At 43.0% G+C, this 25,435-nt stretch overlaps 2 protein-coding genes across 2 annotated transcripts in view; both read right to left on the bottom strand.

The window, feature by feature from the left end:
- Window positions 1–1,939: 1,939 nt before the first annotated feature.
- On the bottom strand, window positions 1,940–3,212 carry vox (ventral homeobox). Its single transcript, XM_072437062.1, has 3 exons — window positions 2,714–3,212; window positions 2,386–2,621; window positions 1,940–2,265 (listed from the first exon to the last, which is right to left on the bottom strand). The coding sequence occupies exons 1-3, from the start codon at window positions 2,952–2,954 to the stop codon at window positions 1,966–1,968; spliced, it is 777 nt and encodes a 258-aa protein (XP_072293163.1). The 5' UTR covers window positions 2,955–3,212; the 3' UTR covers window positions 1,940–1,965.
- A 7,154-nt stretch (window positions 3,213–10,366) lies between these two features.
- Window positions 10,367–25,435, bottom strand: part of kndc1 (kinase non-catalytic C-lobe domain containing 1) — a 65,797-nt gene continuing 50,728 nt past the window's right edge. Inside the window, exons 22-31 of the mRNA XM_072436674.1 lie at window positions 24,938–25,048; window positions 24,707–24,854; window positions 23,867–24,022; window positions 22,992–23,213; window positions 21,938–22,020; window positions 20,200–20,320; window positions 18,705–18,827; window positions 17,343–17,402; window positions 13,422–13,579; window positions 10,367–10,682 (exon numbers count right to left, since the gene is read on the bottom strand). Coding sequence (XP_072292775.1) covers window positions 10,454–10,682; window positions 13,422–13,579; window positions 17,343–17,402; window positions 18,705–18,827; window positions 20,200–20,320; window positions 21,938–22,020; window positions 22,992–23,213; window positions 23,867–24,022; window positions 24,707–24,854; window positions 24,938–25,048 — 1,411 coding nt within the window. The 3' untranslated portion in view covers window positions 10,367–10,453. The remainder of the gene's footprint in view (window positions 10,683–13,421; window positions 13,580–17,342; window positions 17,403–18,704; window positions 18,828–20,199; window positions 20,321–21,937; window positions 22,021–22,991; window positions 23,214–23,866; window positions 24,023–24,706; window positions 24,855–24,937; window positions 25,049–25,435) is intronic.

The raw sequence follows: 25,435 nt of genomic DNA, 5'->3' as shown, positions 1-25,435 counted from the left end.
CTGTCAACTCCTGGTCATAAGTTGCTTTTTATGTGTTATTTTTATTAGTTTGATTGTAATGTTTAGTTATTTGTCCAATTGACCAAAATAGCTAAAGTTAAGCTCCTTTATCTGCTGTTTTAAACCACAACTCTAACACACAGTGGTGTTTTAAACTTCTGGGTTCTGTTTTACAACTCCTTATGGCAAATGAAAAAGAAAATGTGAAGGAAAAAGTATATAAAAGAGTAGCAGAGCACACATAATACTTCCAGCAACTGAAGGGAAAAATGCCACTAAACTGGTTAAACCTTGTGTAAATATCAAACACATTCAAAGCTGACCAAGAGTCACAGCTCTACTTTGTCTTGATGTTTTGTTTGCCTCACACAAAAGCCCATATACACACAAACTGTAATTACTTTACTGATCTGATCCTGCAAATGAGTGACATTCCTGTAAAACACCGTCATAACCGCGCCGCGTTAACACTACAAAGCCGCTGATCCCGTCCACTATCTCCCGGTCTGATCACATCACAGGGCTCCACCTGAGGCCCGATCCGGACCCGGGACAGTGCGCACACAAAGGCCCAGACCGCGCGGAGCCGGGGCCGGAGAGGACCCCCGCGGCCCCAAGTGTAAACTCATCACTGAGCGTCTTAATTAGGACTAATTGTTATCCGTGATGCGCGCATTAGGCCGCGTTTGAAGTGCCCGGGGGGGGGGGGAGGAGGAGGGGGGGAGGAAGAGGAGGGGAGACAAACAGGACACTTGAAAGACGCATGTGGACAGTGGCTCTGTCTGTGATCGTGAGTCTGATCTTTGGAGGAGACAGTGGGATCAATGCGCTCTACACACAATGCGCCGCGATAAGACACGTTTTAACATCACTACAGCACATTTTTATAAACTTGTCCACGCAAATGTCACGTCGGGCTGGTCCGGATCCTCCATCGTCCCGAGGGGGTTTCATGAATGTGATTAATCAGTTGATAAATGTCGTGGTGTGCGTAATTGGCCCTGTCTCCGCCAGTTGTAGACACCACTGGGGCGGTTTGGGGAAGTTAAGGTTTATGCTAATGACGTGACATTAATAAGAATAGACCGGTCTCTTCTTTCAGTCAATGCACTTCAATTGTTTTGTAAAGACAAGAAAAGGATCTCAAGCAAAGTGCTATAAATATGAACCGAACCGTCGTGTCTGAATAGTTTGAAAGCATTTATAAATGGATGCTGCTAATACTTGTGGTGGCACGTGTGATTTTTTGATATATATATATATATATATATATATTTTTTTTTTTTATATGAATGGAAGTCTTAATCTCGCGAGAACTGAATTGCCAGTGACGTTTGGCTTTTAACTGTGATACAAAAATAATTGTAACTGTAATAATGGTATAGGCTATATCGTTTTTAGAAAGTTAATAGTTTGGCACATTTGCAATACTTAATTATATTTTATTATAATTGTATTAACCTTTATTAATGGAAGGGAGACCTTTCTATGGAGCACTAAATGATGTCCATGTTGTAAGCTTGTGTGGCACATCTGGCCTTACATCCTTGGCTGAATTTAAAGTGCCCATTTTGGACTCATTTGACAAAAACAGTTAAGATAAATATAAGATTGTTAAATGAATGATTAAAAACGTGGACAGTGTGTTTGTTACACATTCTGCCAAACTTTTGGAATTAATTCTGAGTCTCACAATAGTGCATTCAATATCCAGCTGTTCTTCACAAACTTGTTACTTGAGTGTTGTAAAACTATTATAACTCATGTTTGCAATGTGTTATTCCACTTATTCCAAAAAGTGCTTTAAATCTCAAACCAATGACACGGCATTACATATATAGAACATTAATCTTTATTCATTTATAAATAGACTCTACAACTCAAATACCTTAAATACAAATCTCAATATTGCACATTAAACTTAAGTGTCTCCTTGGGAACTTGTCCATTAATATTTTTAAAGCTTCAGTAAAAGTGTGGATGCTGGATCATCATTGGCTGCTGCTGGTGGTGGTGGTGCTGCTGCTGGTGGTGGTGCTGCTGCTGGTGGTGGTGGTGCTGGTGCCGCTGCACGTGTGGGACGGGCAGAGGGTAGAAGCCCGGGGCCGGACCGTGTGCGGCCGGGTGCGGGTGCACGTAATGCGGCCTCTGGTACTGCAGCGCCGGCGGGAACGCGTGGAGGAGCATGGGAGGCACCTGAGGAGTGAGGTAGTCCTGCACCTCCCGTTTCAGCTTCATACGTCTGTTCTGAAACCACGTCCTCACCTGAAACAACGAGAGGGAAACGTTAACATCCAAAGAGGCAACACTGTGCGTAAAACGTGCGTAAAACGTGCGTAAAACGTGCGTAAAACGTGCGTAAAACGTTCCTAGTGTGATTTTTACCTGAGTTTCCGTGAGGTTCAGTTTATGTGCGGTCTTGACGCGCTCCCCCGCGTCCAGATACTTGTGTTTGAGGAAGATCTTCTCCAGTTTGTTGATCTGCTCCGGGGTGAACTTGGTGCGTACGCGGCGCTGGTTCTGCGCGTCCTTCTCGGCTTCAGTCGCGTCCTCTGCGGCTGAACACTCAGATGAGGCCGCCTCGCTCTCGTAACCGGAGGAATACTCGCTCGTTTCTGAAACTACAAGAAGACATGATGGTTTAACACTCAAGAATTGCGAAGAACTGCCATGTAACATCAGAACAGTGTGTGGAAAAAAGAGAATAACTTACTCGGTGAGGCGCACGACGAACGCGGAGAGCAAAGGCCAGACTCAACGCTGCTCTCTCTGTCCACTCTCTTTGCACTTTTGGGCTTAAGTTGGAGGTATCCTTTCCCGTACGAGGGGGCAAAAGGTTGCACCATGCAGGGAATGTGGGGTTTAAACGTTTTATCCGTTACACTTTCTTCGTTAATCCCGCTGCTGTCGTCGTGGCTTTGAGCGAGCCAGTCCACAGAGAAGAATTTGACCATGTTTGCGGTCGTGTACGTCCCAGGGCAGGAGTGAAGTGTCCTCCTCGGGGTCACTTTGGGGTTTATATGCCGTCCCCGGGAGCCCCCCCTAAGTGGCCCGTTTGCATATGTAAAGGCCGCGCTTGTTAACGCCTGATCGATCCCTATGAGCAGGCCTTAATGGCTCGTTATTGATGTCTTTACATATCCTGTGAGTGTGTGAAGAGCTGGCGCCAGTGAGTCTGTGAGAACCGTCCTGAGCTCATACATGTCTGACCCGGGACGCGCTGCTGCAGATGTGGCTTTCATCTGGAGCCTCTGCACGCAGGTGTCAGGCTCGCAAGACCATGGGCTTTCCTCCAGGTTAAAGAGTGGGGACTGACTCGGTTTTAAACACTTAAGCATGGGAAATACGTTTGAGAGAGTTTAAGTGACATTCATAAAGGGGTAAGTTTAATTGTGTTCAAGCATAGGTCATCCAGAGGTTTATCAAGCATCTGGACAAGTTGTGTTTTCATGTTTGCTTGTCATTTGCTCGTCAAACAGAAAGAAACATTGCAAAGGACTTAAGAAGAACTAAGGAAGGAAACAAGGAAGAGTTATAAAACATTCATGTAATAATATGTGTGCGTAATGACTTACTCACACACAAAGCACCAAAGCATGAATGGAAACATGACTTTGTGAAGAACCAGCAGCAAAATTCAAAGTCTTTCCTCGTGTGTCAATAAAATCTGCAGCAAGAAAAACGAGTCATTGAGCACCTAAAAATGAATATGTTAAATGGAAATGCATTAGCTTTTCCATTTAACATATTCCAGCAGGAGTTCCAATTTGACCGGTGAAACAAGTTTGGCCAACCATCATCAGAGGAAAGTGTATTTAAAACACCATTCAATCAATATAAATCGATTTATGTGATTATTTTATTCTTTTGGTCATTTTAGCTCACATTTTTAAGTCTTTTGAAATAAAACCCCGCAGAACATAGTTTTATATGACAGAGAACACATATTTGTCTTGATAATATTCAGCTTGGACTCAGTTTGCCTAAATGATGTAAGCATGCAGCAGAAACACTAGATATTGCCACGAAGTACATGATGCTGCTGTGATGATTTAGTAAAGTCAAATCTGGATTTTCGGTCCCACTGTGAAGGGTCTGTCCGCGCAGGTACAGCAGGATCCCCGGGGAGCACTGGCGCCAGTTGCCCAGGACGCAGGGTTTGGCACCGCACTTCAAACATTACAGATCAAAGGCATTACAATAGCAACACAATTACGGCTGATTGTCGAGCCGTTCCAATGTAAATCTGTTAAAACAAGCTGCTAGTGGAGCTGTGAAAAGTGTCAGCGAGCAAACAGAGCCAAGAAAAGGACCCAAACAATCCTCAAATGGACTGAGAGTCTGTCACACCTCGAGCCATCCGGGTGTCAGAGGCGTAATAAATCATTAATATCTTTTTTGTTAACATGGGACGGGTTTGGCCCCCGCTTAAATGACCAGGTAAAGGCAGACAGACGGGGCCCCGCCCTCCAATGAGAGCTCCCAGCATGCAGCGGAGCCGGGACAATGGCCCTAAACTGATCGTTTAGTTCTATGACAATGCAGATAAGAGCCAGTGCTGCGGTTGTGTCCTTATCGCCGCGGCGCGGAGCCCTGCGGCCTCTGGAGCATTTATCTGCGCGGCTTTGAAGCTGCTCTCAGCCCGTTTGATAAACAATATGCAGCGCCAGGGAAATGTCTTCACACTGTGACCATTTCCTCTGCCCTGCGCCTCTGTCTGCGCCTCAGTCTGCGCCACGGAACCAGCACTGGATCAGGAGCACGGGACATGTGGAGATGGGACATGTGGAGATGGGACATAATACCATGACCAGACCACACCCATCTTCATTTCTCTATATTCTACATAATAATATATGTGCATCGTGTGAGTGGTGACCGGCTCAAATTGTAATAAAGAGGGATTTATGTTCATCTTCAATAACTTCAACAACAACACACGCGCACGCGCGCACACGCACACACACACACACACACACTGAAAATCGCACGGCTTCACACAAAAAGTCAGTGTTTTCTATTAAAATCTCACGTGGAATCAATGAAAACGTGCCACATTCTTCAAAACACATTCACAAAAAACAAAAAGAGGGACAAGTTTAAATTACAAGGAATATTTAGACCAAACATGTTAAATTCTCAAAGGTTAAGAGGTTAATCTTAGTTGTGTAATTGTCTGTTAAAGTTTGAAGATCTACAGTAAGATGTAAATGACAGCATTTCAACTCACAAACTGTTCATTTATATTTTTAAAACTTAATTAAGTACACAACATTAAATAGGCCAATAATTAATAGTCCATAACTTCTACAACTTTCCTCTCTTAAAGCCTCGGCCCACATTTGGTCTCATCTTTTATCAAATGTTACACAAACATTTTCATTAGGGACGCAACCAATAATCAACTCATCGTGACTAGTCGACGGTTAAAATAATCATATTTGTATCATTGTGGTTGTTATCAGGACTATGGAGACTGTAAGTACATCCACACCTGGTATTTGATCCTAAATTCAGCCCATTTGACCCAATTATCTTAGTTTGGTCCTGTTCTAGTCCAGGTTTAGTTTCAGATTTAGTCGTGATTTAATATGGTAAATGTGGAAGTTGTATTATATATTGTACTTAAAACAAAGATAGAAGTCAAAAGTCTTCATCCACCATATCTGAACCTTTATTGGGTTGAAATATATTCAAATAATTTCATGTAATTGTTACAGTTGCAGCCCAAAAAGCCAATACCTTTTGTAGATCAAAATTTAATTAAATATTATTACTAATAAACCCACATTCGACCCACTTTCGACCCACTTTTGACCCACTTTCGACCCACTTTCATTCCACTTCCAAACACTTTCAACCCACTTTCGACCCTCTTTCAAACCACATTTGACCGACATCCAACCCACATCCAACCCACTTTCAACCCACATTCGACCCACTTTCAACCCACATTGAACCCACATCCAACCCACATCCAACCCACATTCAACCCACATCCGACCCACATTCAACCCACATTCGACCCACTTTCAACCCACATTCGACCCACTTTCAACCCACATTAAATCCACTTTCAACCCACATTAAATCCACTTTCAACCCACATTCAACCCACATTCGACCCCCTTTCAACCCACATTAAATCCACTTTCAACCCACATTCAACCCACATTCAACCCACATTCGACCCCCTTTCAACCCACATTAAATCCACTTTCAACCCACATTAAATCGAATTTCAACCCACATTAAATCCACTTTCAACCCACATTAAATCCACTTTCAACCCACATTCAACCCACATTCAACCCACATTCGACCCCCTTTCAACCCACATTAAATCCACTTTCAACCCACATTAAATCCACTTTCAACCCACATTAAATCCACTTTCAACCCACTTTCTACCCACTTTCAACCCATTTTCAATCCACTTTTAACCCACTTTCAAACACTTTCAACCCACATCAACCCACATCAACCCACATTGAACCCACATTACCTTCCACACTCAGCCCTCCAGTCAGACACAGAATAACAGGCTCTGGCGTGACGTGGGCTTTACAAAATCTCATTTATTTGGCTGAATTAAGCAAATCTTCCCCGCACGTCACATCGCGTCTCCACGGTGCGTTTCCCGGCCGACAGCGGCGGAGGAGAGCGAGCGCGGCGTGGAAAAGCAGACGGCGACCCGAGCACCGTTTCCCAAATAACATTTTACACATCGTCATCTCATTGTGCGACGCGCCCGTCACTGCGGCCGATTGATAACAAATGCAATTACTCCACATTGTGCCTCCGAAACCAAATCATTATGAGATATCAATTTGGCTGTCTGGCAATGAATCAGAGAGGTCATGGCTATGGAAAACAACAACAACAACAACAACAACAATAACGACAGCAGCAGATGTGCCTCCAATTGAACCAAACGACGAGCCGTAAAGTGTCGGAATGAATTGTCCGTCCGGCGCGAGGCGGTCGCCGTGGCGTTGCCGGGCGGTCAGAAGTCCCACTATTGCGCCTGCAGGACCGTGACGTGCACGTTTATCATCTCTCTGAGGGAATGACGCGTTCACAAGAGCGAGATGTGTCAATAAAAGTCCATGTTTGAGGCCTTTTTTTGAGTCGATACAGGCAGAACTAGACCAGTGTATGAGTCATTTAGCCATCGAAATGCTCAGGTGAGCGCGGGACATTGCCGTGGTCACTCGAGACCGTTGAAAGGTCCGACCACGGTGTCAAAAGCCTCGCACGTGTTTTGTGCTGGTCCCGAGCCGGATGAACGGATGGGACTTTACCGATCACTGGAGGTTTTCTGGTTCAAAGCGCAGAGTCCAAGTGTCCGCCGTGTTTCGTCTCGTTATGTCACACAACAACAACAACATGTAGCAAATCTAACTCTGTTGCATTAGAATATATATGTTAGACTTTTGTTGAGTGTTGCTGGTCTTCATGTCACGCCAACACATTATTTAGCAGTGGTTCCCAAACGTTTTATCGTCACGCTCTTGGAGGAAAAGAAAGGTGACGCTGAAGGCATAATATATATTCTCTAATAGTTACAATATTTATAATCATATGAAACACACATTTAAAACTACAGTCTGAGATCCAAAAATAATCTTATAAAATGAAGACAAGATTTTGGCAATTTTATGTATTTATTTATTAACATTAACTCTCTCTAAGTAACTCTGCATACCGCTGGGAGTACTCGTACCACAGTTTGGGAAACACTGTTTGATAGTATAAAATATCATGTGAAACAGGAGAAACACGATCAATGTGCAGGATTTTTGTTGTAAAATAGCAAATATTAGGGCTTAATCAATGATGGGATTGATCAGAGCTTTTGTGGCTTTAGTTGAAAGTTTTACAATGTGAAAAACTGTTTAATTATTAACTAGGCTCGTTGGGTGGCACAGTGGGTTAGTGGTTAGAACTTCTGTCACACATGAAAAAGGTCCGGGGTTTGATTTCTGGACTTTTATAGTTTGTGTTATTTCAGATGTTTTGTTTCCTCAAACCACTAAAACATTCCTCAGAACTTCAATGAAAGTAAATGAATCTGATTCAGGCTGTGCTACGTTGTCAAAACACAAGGTCCATAAAACATAGAGGCGGGAAATCCATCCCAAAAAAATGATAATATCACAATTGCTGTTTTGAAGCAATGCAAGATTAGAATCCTGTTGCGTAATCTTCCAAACAAGGGAATAAAGTGATATTTTTGCACTTTTTAGGGTCAATCCCCGGTTTGTGCGAGACCTCTACAGGCACGTTTGAGCTGATTCCTGATGCGTTGTTAAAATACTGTGTGAATATCGCCATTTAAATAATGCAGAAAGTATCGAGGTATTTGTAACACCCACAAACGTAAAAATCCCAGCAAATGTAATCAAAAAGTGGTCAGTTTTAAATGTAATAAAGCCACAAACGTAATAAATTCCCACTAAAGTAATGACAAAAGGAAAATGTATAAGTTGAAATTGCCCGTTTTCTTTTTCCTCGGTGGAAGAAGCCCTCAACGTCAGGTAAAAATGGTAAAAATCTGTGCATTGGCGCTGCCTGGTGGTGGAGTGGTTAAGGCGGCTGCACACGTGCCAAAAAATCATCTAAAAAGACAAGAAATTGGCACATTAATCAGCTTAGACAAAACTCCAGTTCGAGTGGTAAAACTGTACATTTCCAAAACAAAATGACTCAACAGCGCCACCTGGAAGTCGACTTATATGGGAATTTTGACACACTTTTTTGGCCATTGAAATACATTGAAAAAGTGCTAAAGAAGTTAAACTGAGAGAAAAACTCATCCCAGCTCTGGCCTGAGTCTGCAGGGGACGGTTGTTGTAAGGCAGTGGAGTGGGCTGAAGGGAACGAGAGACGGCTGAAAGAATCTTTGTATTAAAAAATAACAACCCTCCCACGGCCTGTTTTGGCCAGAGCTCAGAACTGCCACTGGCTGTGCTCAACCTCAGAACTGTTTGGTTGGCACGGTGTTGTAATTTTTCGATAGTTACAGCTCTAAATTATTTTTTCACAATTTGGCAAGACCAGGATTGTTTGTTTCAGTTAATTCTATGGCCAGTCTTTTCACGTGGAAGCCTTAATCACAGTCTTCACGTCTATATTTCTTATTTTCTATGGATTTGGCCTGTAGGCTTTAGTAGACAGGACAGTCCAGCATGGAATGGAGACGAGACTCCAGCGCTGCACATGTGCGATCTACTCTGCCATCGTGCTGTGCCATCGTCAGGTCCACTCTGCCATCGTGCGGTCCGCTCTGCCATCGTGCGGTCCACTCTGCCATCGTGCGGTCCGCTCTGCCATTGTGCGGTACCCTCTGCCATCGTGCGGTCCGCTCTGCCATCGTGCGGTCCGCTCTGCCATCGTGCGGTACCCTCTGCCATCGTGCGGTACATTCTGCCATCGTGCGGTCCACTCTGCCATTGTGCGGTCCATTCTGCCATCGTGCGGTACCCTCTGCCATCGTGCGGTACATTCTGCCATCGCGCGGTCCGCTCCGCCATCGCGCGGTCCGCTCCGCCATCGTGCGGTCTGCTCCGCCATCGTGCGGTCTGCTCCGCCATCGTGCGGTACCCTCTGCCATCGTGCGGTCCCCTCTGCCATCGTGCGGCCCACTCTGCCATCGTGCGGTCCACTCTGCCATCGTGCGATCCATCGTGCGGTCCACTCTGCCATCGTGCGATCCATTGTGCGGTCCACTCTGCCATCGTGCGGTCCACTCTGCCATCGTGCGGTCCACTCTGCCATCGTGCGGTCCACTCTGCCATCGTGCGGTCCACTCTGCCATCGCGCGGTCCACTCTGCCATCGCGCGGTCCACTCCGCCATTGTGCGGTCCACTCTGCCATCGTGCGGTCCCCTCTGCCATCGTGCGGTCCACTCTGCCATCGTGCGATCCATCGTGCGGTCCACTCTGCCATCGTGCGATCCATCGTGCGGTCCACTCTGCCATCGTGCGGTCCACTCTGCCATCGTGCGGTCCACTCTGTCATCGCGCGGTCCACTCCGCCATCGTGCGGTCCACTCTGCCATCGTGCGGTCCCCTCTGCCATCGTGCGGTCCCCTCTGCCATCGTGCGGTCCCCTCTGCCAGCTTCTCCATTCACTGCACGACCTTATTGTTTATGGCAAGTATTAACATTATTATTACGTTTGTGGCAGGCCAAAGTGATCATGTTTGTGGATTATTACAACATCATGTATTACGACATCTTTTGTGTTACGTTTGTGGGGATTATAACGTCCGTGGGCGTTACAGGTTTTCATTTTACCCCCAGTAAAACGTATTGTGCAGGTTCTGAGAATACCGTCTCGTGCGTGTAAAAATAAACACTTTAGTTCTTCACGAGTCCAGGCTGGAGCTGGAGGGCCCACGTCCGAGTGCTGGTGACCCAGTCTGGAGCTCCACTTTTGGGGCAGCGCTCACTGGAAGCTGGCCTTGACCCGCCGCAGCGTGTCGTGGATCCGTCGTGCCTGGCGCTCGCTGGTCGGCTGGAACGTGGCCTGGTTTCCCGAGGCCAGCTGCTGGATGTCCGCGGAGCCCGTCCTCGCCATCCGGACCCGCAGGTACGACTGGAGGTCCCGGTCGGGGATGTAGGGGAACACGGCCTCCTGGAACGCGTGGACCTGGCTCACCACCTTGGCTATCCTCCTGAAGGGAAGAATGACAGAAGGACAAACGCTATTGGTGTTCTGTTTTATGGGACGAACGGAAGAGGAAATACTGTTGAACATTTTAACTGCGGTTTCTCTGTGTGGCAATATTTAACATTTCCTCTTTCATTTTGTCTTTGCCACGATAGTTTGCCCGATTTTCCATCTCGGTATATTTGCCAGTCACAACCTGTACAAGAAATCAGATTACTCACACTAGATCTAACTGTTGACATGAAAGAAATCAGATTACTCACACTAGATCTAACTGTTGACATGAAAGAAATCAGATTACTCACACTAGATCTAACTGTTGACATGAAAGAAATCAGATTACTCACACTAGATCTAACTGTTTACATGACATTTGAATAATCCGATAACTCCAGAATCAGATTATGAACAGGTTTTTGGTGTTTGTGTGAAGCCAAGAACATTCAAATTGTGCAAATTGAGAACACTCTTTGTTCAGTTTATGGTTTGATTGATATATTTATTAATGTTTAGAAAGTAATGCATTGGGGAGCGTATACAAAATCTAGGTCAAAACAACATGAAAAGTGTGACAAAAAAAATATTTATAAAAAAATATATAAAAATGAAATACTATGATGAAACAACCAGTTTAATTAATCACACATTTGTGCAACAATATATTATTTATTTATCATCTTTTTTTTTTTCCTTTTGGGAATTTTACAGGGCAGAAAGATTTTTGAAATGTCAAATAATATTGGGCTAAAAGCCAAATGTTCAAAAGAAAAAGAAAGTTCTCTTACACATTAATCAATCAATACAACTTTATTTGTAGAGCACGTTACCACAGCAACAACTGAACCAACGTGCTTTCCATAAGTGAATTCAAAGATGTGAAAATAAGCAAATAAAAAACAAAGTCCTTACAGTCATGTATAAAAGACAGTTGTGAACTCTGTTATAAGCTTCACCCCCTGCAGATGTTCACAGAATGCACTTATAGAACCTTCCGCTAATTGCACCGTCTCCTCTCGACCTAATTAAAAAAGTTCACGCGGAGCCCAGACACGAGTCCGGCCCTGACCGCCGCAGCTGGACTTGGACGCTTTTCTTTTCCCCTCCACTCGCTCGTCCTCCATCTGCCTCGCCTGGATCCGAACCCAAACAGATGTGCCATCGCCAACCCCAGCATCTGTCGGCCATATTGGAGAGCGAGAAGAAGAAGGACACGAGCAGAAGTGTCCCCGAAAGAGCCCGGGCCAACTCTGTCATTGATGGATACGAGCGTGGGCGAGCGGGGGAGGGTGTGGGGGAGCGGGGGCGAGCGGGGGAGGGTGTGGGAGAGCGGGGGAGGGTGTGGGAGAGCGGGGGCGAGCGTGGGCGAGCGGGGGAGGGCATGGGAGAGTGTGGGCGAGGGTGGGAGGGCATGGGAGAGCGTGGTCAAGCGGGAGGGAGTGTGGGCGAGCGTGGGAGGGTGTGGGAGAGCGTGGGTGAGCGGGGGAGAGTGTGGGCGAGCGTGGGAGGGCATGGGAGGGTGTGAGAGAGCAGGGGCGAGCGTGGGAGGGTGTGGGCGAGCGTGGAAGAGTATGGGCGAGCGTGGGAGAACGGGGAAGAGTGTGGGTGAGCGGGGGAGAGTGTGGGGGAGCGTGGAAGAGTATGGGCGAGCGTGGGAGAACGGGGAAGAGTGTGGGTGAGCGGGGGAGAGTGTGGGGGAGCGTGGAAGAGTATGGGCGAGCGTGGGCGAGCGTGGGAGGGCATGGGAGAGTTTGGGCGAGCATGGACGTGCGCAGGGGACGAGCGAATGTACGGTTAATGAGGCGGCGCGCACAAGGATGCCAGCGAGTGACACGGAATTACATTTTAATTTGATCTACTGTAAAACGTTGCCAGGGATATTGATTGTAGGCTTGAAATAATGGCGATGGACTGCGAGCATATTGTGGGGGTTAATGGCATCACGGGAACAGAGAGGCGGTGACATTCTGATGACATTCAATAGGAGAAGGCGGTTGAAAGGACACAAATCGGGGAAAGTAGGACGGAAACGTGTGATTTTCCTGTCAACCATTGCAATTGTAAATAACTACAAACTAATACGAGAATCCCCTGAAATTCAGAAAGTCTAAACGACAGGGTTCGATTTTTCAAGCGAAACAACGTTGTTCGAGTACAAACCGATGGACAAATGAGGTACTACACTGACCAGGATATGTTGTACTGACAGTTAGCTAAAGGACACATATTATGCAAGTTGAATCCATGTCGTTACGCACCTGGAGTAGCCTTTAGCTTCATTCGCACTTGTTTAATCCTCTCCCCTCCGAGCATCAAAAACACTCCGTTCTGCATTTCCCCGCTGTGTTTTTTTTTTTTTTGCGACTCTGCTCTGTTTTTAAGTCCCTAAATCATCTTCAGACCTTTACAACTATGTGGATGCATTTGCAAGTCGAAGGGAAGCTAGCATTTGTCTCTCTGTCCTATGTAACTCCTTCTGCAGCCCAAAGGTCACTTCCTAGTATGGGAAAAGTCAGAGTGACACGAAGTAATTTATCTTCTCGGAGAAAGGCAAGTATTTATAGAGCAATATAAACTGAATATAACTGAATTACATTGAATACCTTAAATCCAGCCGAGTCAGAAGGAGCATCTGACATAAAACTAACACAGTAATCTTGCATTGGACGAGGCTGATTCTTTGTGGGTGTTTTCAAAGGAAAAGGAAAGATAATCCGAGTCGAATGTGCAGGTATTGAACTGGTACCTGAGCTTGTTCCACTTGTACGCTCCCGTGGTGAGTTTGAACGCTCCGATCTCCAGCTGCTGGACGTGTAGGGCCAGGATGTGGGCCGAGGGCAGAGTGGGCCGCCTCCTCGGGTGGTCTCCTCCCATCAGGCACAGGTCGTCGCTCTTCAGAAACACCTGAGCACACAAAGGTACAAGGATGAGCGGATATTTTAAAAACCCGTATCTGTCCTCTCCTGTTGTGGCTGTCGATAAATCACGACTACTTCAAAAACGAGCAGATTCTGTGGATTTCTTGGAGTCAGATCTGTATTTTAGAGTCTTTCCTTTTCGGCACAGTTTTGTCAGACATGTAGATCGAATGATGGACCTTTTATACCTAGATTAAGGTGTGGGATCCTTCCTTTCTTGAAATACCATGACCGATTATTCTGTTCACAATATAGTCGACAACAGATAATAATCCTGACAATTTTAGAAGCAAAGTTAAGTCGATTAAATTTTCTGTCACATTCACTTTACTGCAGTTTATTGTTCAAAAAGTATGATTTCACACATTAGAGGAATGCATTAGGCTTTAGTCTGTTTGGATGATATGGTGCTATGCTACAGTTCAATATCATCCAAACAGAGCACTACTGGCCTTCTGGTGGTCTCAGAGTCTCTAAAAGCGCAGTAGGAGGTAGAGCCTTCTGGTGGTACAAGAGTCTCTAAAAGCACAGTAGGAGGTAGAGCCTTCTGGTGGTACAAGAGTCTCTAAAAGCACAGTAGGAGGTAGAGCCTTCTGGTGGTACAAGAGTCTCTAAAAGCACAGTAGGAGGTAGAGCCTTCTGGTGGTCTCAGAGTCTCTAAAAGCGCAGTAGGAGGAGGAGCGTTTAGCTCCCAAGCTCCTGTGTTATGGAATCAGCTCCTGTCCATGTTAAAGAGGCCGACACAGTCTCTTCATTTAAGACCAGGCTTAAAACGTGAAATGGCTCATGGTCAAGCCAGTTAGGGACAAAAATATAAACCTACAATTTCAGCTACGCTGCCCTAGGAGCAACTATGGGGGAAGTATGGCAGCTCGAGCACTATCCTCTGATAAAAATGACTTTTGTCAATAGTAGTTAATATTTTAGTTCGCTTGAGTCTGTTCATTGCTGTTCTCGTGTTTTTCTCCTTCTTAGATCCAGATGCTCCTCCACTGCCTGGAGGAACGTGCTCTCCTCTGGATGAACGTCTCTTCTTCTGCCTGGAGGAACGTGCTCTCCTCAGGATGAACGTCTCTTCTTCTGCCTGGAGGAACGTGCTCTCCTCTGGATGAACGTCTCTTCTTCTGCCTGGAGGAACTTGCTCTCCTCAGGATGAACGTCTCTTCATCTGCCTGGAGGAACGTGCTCTCCTCTGGATGAACGTGCTCTCCTCCGGATGAACGTCTCTTCTTCTGCCTGGAGGAACGTGCTCTCCTCTGGATGAACGTCTCTTCTTCTGCCTGGAGGAACGTGCTCTCCTCTGGATGAATGTTTCTTCATCTGCCTGGAGGAACGTGCTCTCCTCTGGATGAACGTCTCTTCTTCTGCCTGGAGGAACGTGCTCTCCTCCGGATGAACGTCTCTTCTTCTGCCTGGAGGAACGTGCTCTCCTCCGGATGAACGTCTCTTCTTCTGCCTGGAGGAACGTGCTCTCCTCAGGATGAACGTCTCTTCATCTGCCTGGAGGAACGTGCTCTCCTCCGGATGAACGTCTCTTCATCTGCCTGGAGGAACGTGCTCTCCTCTGGATGAACGTCTCTTCTTCTGCCTGGAGCAACGTGCTCTCCTCTGGATGAACGTCTCTTCTTCTGCCTGGAGGAACGTGCTCTCCTCTGGATGAACGTCTCTTCTTCTGCCTGGAGGAACGTGCTCTCCCCCGGATGAACGTCTCTTCTTCTGCCTGGAGGAACGTGCTCTCCCCCGGATGAACGTCTCTTCATCTGCCTGGACCACTGTCTCTGCAGCTTGAAGCTCGTTCTTCTGTTCGTCAGAGGGAGGACGATCTCTCCTTCACCTGGAGCTCCTCCAGGTTTCTATTTTCTCCCAAAGGGTTTTGTAGTTTTTCCTTGTCGAGGAGGCGGGTCTAAGGACAGGGGATGCTGGGACATTCACACATTTACCTATTTCCAATGACCATTGTTTAATCGCCCTTCGAGGCAACGGCTGTTACGATCGTGAGATTTACAAAAAGAAACTGAACTGAATAAAATGTAAGATTTCATTGTGGTTAGTTTATAGTGTCAGTGATTGTGAATTCAAAGTTAAATAGTTTCTTCTCAAAATGGAAGTTGATATCATGAACTCCCTTTCCTACAAGTCTCCAGACTGTAGTACACAAACTGAAAAAAGACACGAAGAACAATAAGAACCAAGCCAGAAACTTTGGAGTCTCCTGACGCACTTCAAAGTCAGTCTCTGTTGAAATACTGGAGCAGAACTTGGCACAGCTTCAGGCCTTGTTTTTTTCTTCCAGTCAAACTCACCGGGGCCTGTTGCCTTTTCCACAATGTCAAAAGCACTTCACTAAACTGTGCACTTACAAAACTGCAAATCTGCTTCTTTTTCGCTCGTCACTCATCGTTTGAAAGGATACGGCGCAGAATGATACTGTACGATTGACTTACTGCGGGAACCTTTGAATTATTTACTACAGAGTACAATGTATTCAGCTGCTTTCGCTCCTTTTTGAGCCGGTCTAGTCCAAGTTTAGACAAAGTTTATTCCTAGAAATGACCTGGGGACCTGGGACCCTCAAAGCGCACAGTGGCTGGAATGTTCCACAGTTTGGCATCGGACTTAACTATTTTGAATTTATTCAATAAGAGGTTTTAATGCTAGAAAAACCTGCTTGCTTCGTAACAGATCCTTGGCCTGCTTGTTTCCATGGAGATGGATAAGCCTAATACTTGGAATAATGGAATACTCTGGAAAAGCCATAAGAAGAACAGTTCTTTTGAGGCTACACATTCTGAAATATTCCTTCACATTCTTTTCTCACACTTTTGCAAAAGATAAAAGGTTTTCTCTTCAGATAGAGACAGCGTCGCGGTCGATTTGAGGTCACGAACTTATGTTTTTGCAACACACTTTCTGAGTGAAACTGAATCTACTCATTTATGAGAATAGATGGAAATGCGGTATAGCTTAGAGCAAAATATGAGGTACATATAGGACAGTTTTGTGGCGTTTCCTTGTGCCATTTTAATCTTATCCAGTGCATTATAACATCATGTCCTCTTTCTATATAAATGCAAATCATCTCATCTTCTACAGATATTTTATTTAACTTTTCTTCCAACTAACTCAATCTGGATGTATTGAATTTAATCTGAAAACATAATCAACAAGCCTTCTCACAATCAACCTTTTAACTATAATAAATAATAATAATTAAGAAATATATAATTAAAAAATAAAATAATAATTATAACAATAAAAAAATAATATAATATACTAATAATGAGTAATAATACATCAAAATAATAAAAACAATAATAATAATAATAAATAAAAATAGTAAAAAACAGAATAATAAAAAATCTATAAAAATAATACAAAATCAATAAAAAATATAAATAAAATTATAAAAAATAAAAATGATAATAAAATAAATAATAACAATAAAAATAATTAAAAATAAAAATAATAAATTGATTATGATAATGGTGATAATAATAATAAAATAAAATGATAATAATAATAATAATAATAATAATAATAATAATAATAATAATAATAATAGTAATAATGATAATGATAATAATAATGTTTCTAACACATTTTTCTCTCTCACTTTTCCCCGGCAGTACGAGGTCCAAACTTGGCCTGCAGAGTTAAGTAGCTGGAAGCGTTTTTGGATTGATTCCTTTGCCCTGCAGGCCACTTCTCACAATATGTTTCCAGTGTTTGGACGCTTCAGAGGCACAAACCTGCACAGCTCTCAGCTCCTCCAGGATTTCACACACCTTCGTGGGCAGCTGCTTCCAGGCCTGTCGGCGAGAGAGACACACTTATATTCAGCATCTAAGACATGACTCATTCAATCACACTTTCGGTGAATTATAACCATGTTTTTCAATGAGATACACGCTTAAAAAGACAAGTACTACTGACTCGTTTGTTATATTCCTGACAGTTGTACTTACACCATACTTTTACTGCTTTGTTTCATGTTCTGTCCATCCAATACCATATTTTTTTCATAGTTTTGGCCGGGGGTGCAACATATACTTATATTTATATTTATATACTTATACTCCGGTGCGACTTATATGTGATATTATTTGTTATTTTCACACTTGCGACCTTAACTTGCAAAACTTAATAAAAATATATGTTTTTTTCTTCTCTATTAATGCATTTTTTGGCTGGTGCAACTTATAGTCCGGTAAATACAGTAGTTATAAAGCATTCAGTAAATCCAGACAATACTTTTACAGTTTACTGAAGAAGTAGTTTCCCCAAATACTTTTTAATAGTAGTTGTTGTTGGGTTTTTTACCACTACTTTGTCCTCCTACTTGAGTAATATTAGTTGGAAGTAAGGGAAGCCACACCCTCTGCTTTAAAGGGCCGATGACAAGGTTTCTACAATTTTCAAACTTTGACTTCGTCGTACATATAAATTATAGTTTTACACCAATCGAGCAGGTATTTGTGGAGAAAACGTTGAAAAAACCTTAGAAAATGACAGGAAGTGACATCACACCAGGGACGCTCATTCCAGTCAAAGTTTATGCAGAATTTAAAGAAACTACTTTTTGACGCTTCAAACATTAATTCAACAAAATAAAGTCGCTCTCATATATTTTTATTTGTCAAATAAATAGAAAAACTGATTGTTTTTACCCAGTGTTTGCTGGGTAATTTCCAAGTGTGATGTCATCGATTACGAACAGGAAGTGAAATTATAAACCTACAAAATGTGCTATTCTGTGATGACATTTTTAATATATTTTTTTAGCACATACAAATATATTTATCTTAACTGCGTTTTAGCTCAGCGAGTCGTGTCCGACCTGTAGGTGGCGCTTTAAGGACAAACGCAGAACACATTACCCCCAAAAAACAATAAAACCTACAACAAAAGGCTCACGGCGCAAATCAAATCTGGAAGTGCATCGTTTAAGTGTTTTTAATCACGCTCCTCGCCGCGTCCTCATCTCGTGGCCACTACCGTATTTTCCGAACTATAAGGGTAATTAAACTGGGCCCGAAAGCCAATCGCAGCCGAACGGGGAAACGCTCGACTCCGGGGCATCCGACTCAACCTGCCCGAGGGGCGTCGCTCACCGGTAATTGCCTGACGATCACGTTCTCCAGGCCGCCCAGGATCTGCACGGCGGTGGCGAAGTTTCTGGATTCGTAACAGTGTTTCCCGATCCACAGATACTTGGTCAGCAAGGCGGCCTGAGTCTGCGACAAGAGAGGAGAAGAGGGAGGAGTGGATTGGAAGAGCGAGGAAACGCAGCGCAAGGGAAAGAGTGAGGAGGTAATTACGCTCGGGTAATGAAGGGAAAATATGGAGGAATATTAACGAGCGACATGTCGTTATACCGGTCGTTTGTGGGCGGGTGTGTCGTCTCTTTAAGGGCAAATACTGCGGAGGAACAGAGTGCTGTTGTGCGCAAAGTATTTCAAGTATTCACAACATGGAAGCTAAAGAAAGATGTGAAGGGAATACCGTATTTTCCGGATTATAAGTCGCACTAGCCAAAAAAAAAAAAAAAAAAAAAACATATATAAGTCGCACTGGAGTATGAAATGCAGTTGCAAGTGTGAAAATAACAAATAATATTACATATAAGTCGCTCCGGAGTATAAGTATAAATATAAGTATAAGTCGCACCCCGGGCAAAAATATGAAAAAAGGTGCAACTTATAGTCCGGAAAATACGGTATTTGTGTGTATGTGTTTGTGGGCTTGTATATACCATAAAATATACATTGTTTTAAGATCTTAACCAGGAATGACAGTAATATACTATGGCTGCACAATATTCTGCAAAAGTATTGATATCACTATAGTATTTCAAATTAAAACATCGATTGGTCTTGGTTTTGTCTTGGTTTAGTCTCTGTTAAGTATTTTACATTAGGAGGAATAATATATTTGATTAATTTCTCAATGTTAGGCACAAATACATTTAATACACTTTTGCACTTGCTTTGGATACATTTCACTTTTCGCAGTAGTTTTCAGACTCCTCACTTTTATTAGACTAAAGTTTTGTCTGAAGTACTTCAAAATACTCGCTGTGAGTAAATGTATACATCACATTTCATTATTTAACACTTACACTTTACTTACTCTTTACTTTCAGATGTTGTTTAGTTGTGCAATTGTTGTGTCTATTCAAGAATCTGACCAATATCTCATGTTTTGTCAGTTCAAATACAAAAACTGTTACTTAAAACTCAAGTAGAAGCAGAACTTGTTTTAATCTTACTTGACTAATCATTTGGGTCACTACTTTTTACTTCAGGTTGAGGCATAATATTTCAAAGTATTATAATATTTCTTTGGTACACGTGTTGGCTCCTCGTCTCCACATGAAAACTGAGAACAAAATCTATCAAAACTGTTAAATCTCAGTCTAAATCTCAAACTCTTCATCATCCAACAACAAAAAACAGATCAAATGTGAGTCAGTTCAGTCACAGACACAAAGCCACAGTTGGTTTGAGCGTGACTGACAGTTCGAGGACTCTAACCACACGCTGCCTCGCCCTGACCCCTGTGACCCCGTGACCCCGGAGTGAGTGACAGTGCAGTGCAGGGCCTCACCTTCACAGAGTCACACAGGAGCACCTCGGCACAAACCCAGTGAGACACGCGGTCAGAGTGAGAGAGAAGCTGCTGCAGCGCGTCACCGCCCTCTGCTGGACACACCGGGGACGACACGTTCCTGAGGGCCACAACAAACGAGATCAAACAAGCCTCAGTTTGAGCTGTTGTCATTCTAGTGATGGGGATTATGAGGTGAAGCATGGACTGGATTATGGAGCGTGTTTGAACGAGCCGTAGAGAAGCAACGACTCATCTGAATGATCTTAGTCGACTCTTAGAATAATCGTATTTTGATCATCTGGACTCTAATAATCTGACACCAAAAGACTTTATGACAAAGACAGCTGCAATGTCAAGTCAAAAAGTAACAAACGTGTAACAAACAGGGAGATTATGATATCAAAATTAAAACAAATAGTTGTGAAAGAGTCAATTATATTACGTTTCTTGGAGTGATCATAGATTGCAAAATTACATGGAAAACACATATACAAAATGTACTGAAAAAAGTGTCAAAAACTACTGCAATTTTATACAAATTGCAGTATATTTTGAACAAAAATGCTTTATATTTACTGTACTCTCATTACGCCACATTTAACATATGGTGTTGAGATCTGGGGAAACACAAACAAAACTAGAACCAAACCAATGTTCATTCTACAAAAAAAGGCCATTCGACTGATCAATCATGCATCTTATAACTCGCTGAGTCACCCTTTGTTCATTCAGTCTAAGCTTTTAAAGTTTGATGATTTGGTTCAGTTTAAAAGATCCTTTAAGAAAATAATCAGAGAAAAATATTTAGCAGAATAAAAATGCAGTTTTGTTGTTATAAAACTTGGAGTGCTTGTGGAGGATACTTGAGCAGACTGTCCAGTGTTATATAGTGTGTTTTTTGTTGATGAACTGTCACTTGTGAACTATAAAATGTCCACCAATGTTGAGAGTTTGAGTGACAGGTCGGCACAATAAGCCCTGGCTTCTGCTGCACCTGGTCAAATAACATAAATGTATCTCTAATGTTGTTTTGTGCTTGAATGTTGAGCGCCTTTTGTTTTTGGCCAAACCACATTAAATTAATTAAGTATAATCAATTACAGATTTTTTTTATCAGTAATACACTTTTTTTATTTATTTTTTTATCTGTATATTAATGTGTATTGTACGTGCTGTCCCCCCCGTCTGTAAATACCCTAATTCCTTTTTTATATATGTTCAGCGTCTTTGGGTCACTGAAAAGCGCTATATAAATAAAAGTTATTATTATTATTATTATTAAAAGAGGCTTCAGTCCCCAAATTTAAAACTTCATTTGGTTAAAATGTATTCAAAAAGTAAATAAGTCGACGTCTTCAGTACGTGTTATTAGGACATGCAATTTTATGACTTCAATATTGCTTCCAACTACAAGCTAAATTATCTGTCAATGGATTAGAAAAATGACACGTTTTTAGTGGAGGGTTTGCTCTGAAAGTTCCACAGTTTGGCATTAAATCCATATATCATTCATTTAACTTGTCTCCATGGAAGTAAATATGTTTAATTCCGTTCTGTGGAACATTTCGGGCAAAGCACTGACACTATTGTACTTTTGGTTGATTTATTATCTCTTTTTAAGTTAAATAGTCGTGTCAAATCTCAAAATCATCCATAATCGAGTCAAAAACACTAAAAACAAGATGAATTCTCCAATCGCTGGTCATTCAGAGTGAAGGTGGCAGTATTGTCTCACTTGTTTGTGCTCAGGGCGTTGTCCGTGACCCCTTGTGTCCTGGAGTTCAGAAAATGGACCGGGTGACACCGTCCGAAAATCTCCTGCAAAAGAAAATCTGTCACACGTGAGGTCATGTGAGGTCATTGTGGGTCAACACAGAGTATGAAAGTGTCTCCCTCTAGTGGTGATGGAAACTACAACCATCCTCCATTATCTGAAAGGCTGTTGCTCTCTTCCAGGACAAAAGGAGGTGAAAAGTTACAAAAGGCATGAAAACGACCCCAAAAGTACAGTTAAATGTGTTGGAAGACAGTCTGGATCTGAGATTGAAAGGAGAATAAATGTGATTTCAGCCCCATATAGATGTTTCTACGATGAAGTAAATGTGTAAGATCACTACAAGTTCAGCAGGATCATTACAGTATCAACTAATGGTTCAAATGAGAGATGGAACAACATTTTGGGGATCAGTATTTCCCTTTGTTTGCATTAGCAGTGACATTTTTGAACTAATTACTTCTATACCTCATTACAGATCCAAACTAACTACTTAAGTTCAAATAGTTTGGAGCTTGTGGACGTGAAGGTGTTTTAAAAACAATGCCTGCCGAGGATGTACAAGAAGCAGATGAAACACAAAGACACTGACGGTTGAAATGAAAAAGTCTTTATTTAAACATGGCTTCTTTAATTAAAAAGGCACCGATGCGTTTCAGCTCTGCCACGCCCTCCTCAGGGGCCTCACCATGTTTGTGACACACATGTTATAGATGTAGTTGGGCTTGTAATGTATGTGTCTATGTTTCTGCTGCATTACATTATTCTATGCTTCTGTGTGTAATGCTACATGTTTCATGTTTTTTCCCTGCGGGAGGCGGGACCTTGTGCTCCTCCTGTTGAACCTAACCTCACCACACAGGCCGATACATTTATATATATAAATACAGTACATATACATACATATATTGCGACACTAAATCTGACTGAACAGTGACAGAACAAAACGAGTCTAGAATAGTCTTCATTTCAGACCCGCTGCACCAGATCAAATACACAGTGAAAGTACTTGTACCTGTTGGAGCAGCGTGAGCTGCTGGGCCAAGTGCTGAGGGCTGAAGTCGCTGTGGCAGAAGGGCAGCCGCTCCTCATCGGGCACACAGGAGCCGGGCACACAGGGGCCGGGCACCTCGTCAAACGTGGAGCCGTAACAGGGCACGGGCAGGGCAGCCGCGATGGAGAACGACTTGTCTTTGGGCAGAGACGGTGACGGCTCCATCATTCGAGAGATTCTCCACTGAGGAAGAGCAGACATGTTCTGTGTCAGACATGTTCTGTGTCAGACATGTTCTGTGTCAGACATGTTCTGTGTCAGAGTTTGGTGTTTGGATCCATTCTGTGGGTTCTGTGAACGTGTATGTGACGTTTTAGAGGCTGTGGAAATAATCTAATCAACAGCCAATCATTTAAAACAGTCCTTTTTCCAAACGTGCAGAAGGAGAATCCCTCAGCAGATATCATGACTTACTATTAGGGATTTCAGATTTTTTTTTTAATGATATTGTCACACAAACAGACACAAAAAGAGCTTTGCACTATATTTGACTTTTGTGGAGTGAAGATTGAAGTGGAATTGTTACTGTCTGTTCTTAACATTATATTATGAACAGAGTAATTATGATCATTGATTGACCCGATCGTCTTGACGTTCGTACACGATGTTACATTAGAAGCTCTTAACATGATATAACTGATGCCTTGAGTCGTAAAGTCGATTAATCATTGTATGAGTTAACTATTTTATTGAGATTATGAGTGTTTATGTGGAGCGCAGCAGAAAGTACAAGGCATGGGATGATTTAGAGTTTATTCTGTCTTTTTACATCTGCACAGGAGCTTCTTCAGTCGTCTCCAGCTTTAGTGCAGGACATGCCCCCTGTGGCGTCTTACCCTTTTCCCCAGATCCTCGGTAGAAGAGTGGAGACCCACCAGGTCGTCCTCATCCACCAGACTGAGCTGACTGCCTCTGTCCTGGGCCAAGGCGCTGTGTGTGGGGCCGTGCAGCGCCGAGAGAAGGGCGTCGCCGCGACTGTCCAGGGGAATCACCTGAGAAAAGATAAGACACAGTATAAGACCTGCAGCAGCGCCGCAGTACAGCGCGTATCAGATGTATTAGTGTTGGTTTGGTTACGGGAACATGGACGATGCTAAATACAACTCTGGGTGTGTATGTGACGAGGTATAATGTTATGTTCCTGCTGCTGTCAGACTGTATAACAAACACTGTTAGCCCTGAACATGTGCAATACTGACTTAACCATGTGCAATACTGACTTAACCATGTGCAATACTGACTTAACCATGTGCAATACCGTCATATTCATGTGCAATTACTGTCATAATCACAAGCAATTAAGGCCATATTCATGTGCATATAACTGATGTAAATCAGAGTGTTTACTTACCATTAGTATTAGTATTATTTAGTCTTATGCTAGCTATTTTTACTTTACTTCATTTTATTTTATTTATTTTTATTTTATTTTATTATTATTTTATTATTATTTTATTATTATTTTATTTTTATCATTTTATTTTATTTTACTTTATTTTATTATTATTTTATTTTTATCTTTATCTTTTTATTTTATTGTATTTATTTTGTGTCCTTCTCCCTGTATCTACTGCGTTGTAACACCGACATTTCCCCATGTGTGAACAATAAAGGATTATATTATCTTATCTTATCTATAGATATACAGATTCTACACAGATCTCGTGTGTCCGAACCTGTGTGTTGATAAAGTTTTCCAGCGTGTCCACCAGGCTGCTCCTCCCTGTGAAGTCCACCTCTTTACAGTCTGAGATCCAGAGCTGGAGCAGGTCCAGGCTCCTGTGGAACACCTTCAGACTGTCCCCCGACAAGTCCGGACCCTCCCTGCCAAGAGCAACGGTCCACGAGTTCATTATGTCAAGGGGCCGATGTGTACGATTGATCAAACATTATAATCCAGATCTTACTTTGCGGCGCTCATAAACTTGTTCATGATGAAGTGTAGTAGCTCGTCCGAGGTGCAGAAGTAGCGGAAAGTGTAGAGCAGCTGCTGGATGTAGCCCCCCATCGCTGCGTTTCTATGACAACGAGGAAACTTCAGTATCTAAACGTACAGTATGAGCCAATACTTGTATTTGAATGATTTAGTGACAGGGGGAATCGAGTATCCCAGCCAAGTTAATTCTTACAATATTTGGTTATTCCCAGACTCATGAGAATCTGGGCGTGTCCTGCTGTGTGGGTCCCGACCAATCTCAGAAGCCAGACCAAAACAAACATGGCGGCGGTGATGGATGTACTTTTGTGCATAAATACAGACTATTCTGTTCAAAACCGTGCAGAGGGGAGTTCTTTGTGCACTTTTCTTTCAGCTCAATCCAACAAACTTTGATTTCTCAGTTTCTTTTGTTCTTGTGACGCTCTGATAAGCTCATAAATTAAATGATCAAAGTTCTATCTTCAGT

Source organism: Eucyclogobius newberryi, unplaced genomic scaffold (genome assembly GCF_026437365.1).
Source record: "Eucyclogobius newberryi isolate DKJ021-1_F unplaced genomic scaffold, fEucNew1.0.hap1 SCAF_8, whole genome shotgun sequence".
Taxonomy (NCBI): Eukaryota; Metazoa; Chordata; class Actinopteri; order Gobiiformes; family Gobiidae; genus Eucyclogobius; species Eucyclogobius newberryi.
This window is presented reverse-complemented; position numbering and strand designations above follow the sequence as displayed.

Bases quoted from the DNA above. Each gene is read 5' to 3' on its own strand.
- vox (XM_072437062.1), bottom strand. From the start codon at position 2,954: ATGGTCAAATTCTTCTCTGTGGACTGGCTCGCTCAAAGCCACGACGAC. The intron at 2,622-2,713 runs GTAAGTTATTCT...GTCTTCTTGTAG, and splicing joins TTCGTCGTGCGCCTCACCGA to TTTCAGAAACGAGCGAGTAT. The intron at 2,266-2,385 runs GTAAAAATCACA...TCGTTGTTTCAG, and splicing joins TGAACCTCACGGAAACTCAG to GTGAGGACGTGGTTTCAGAA.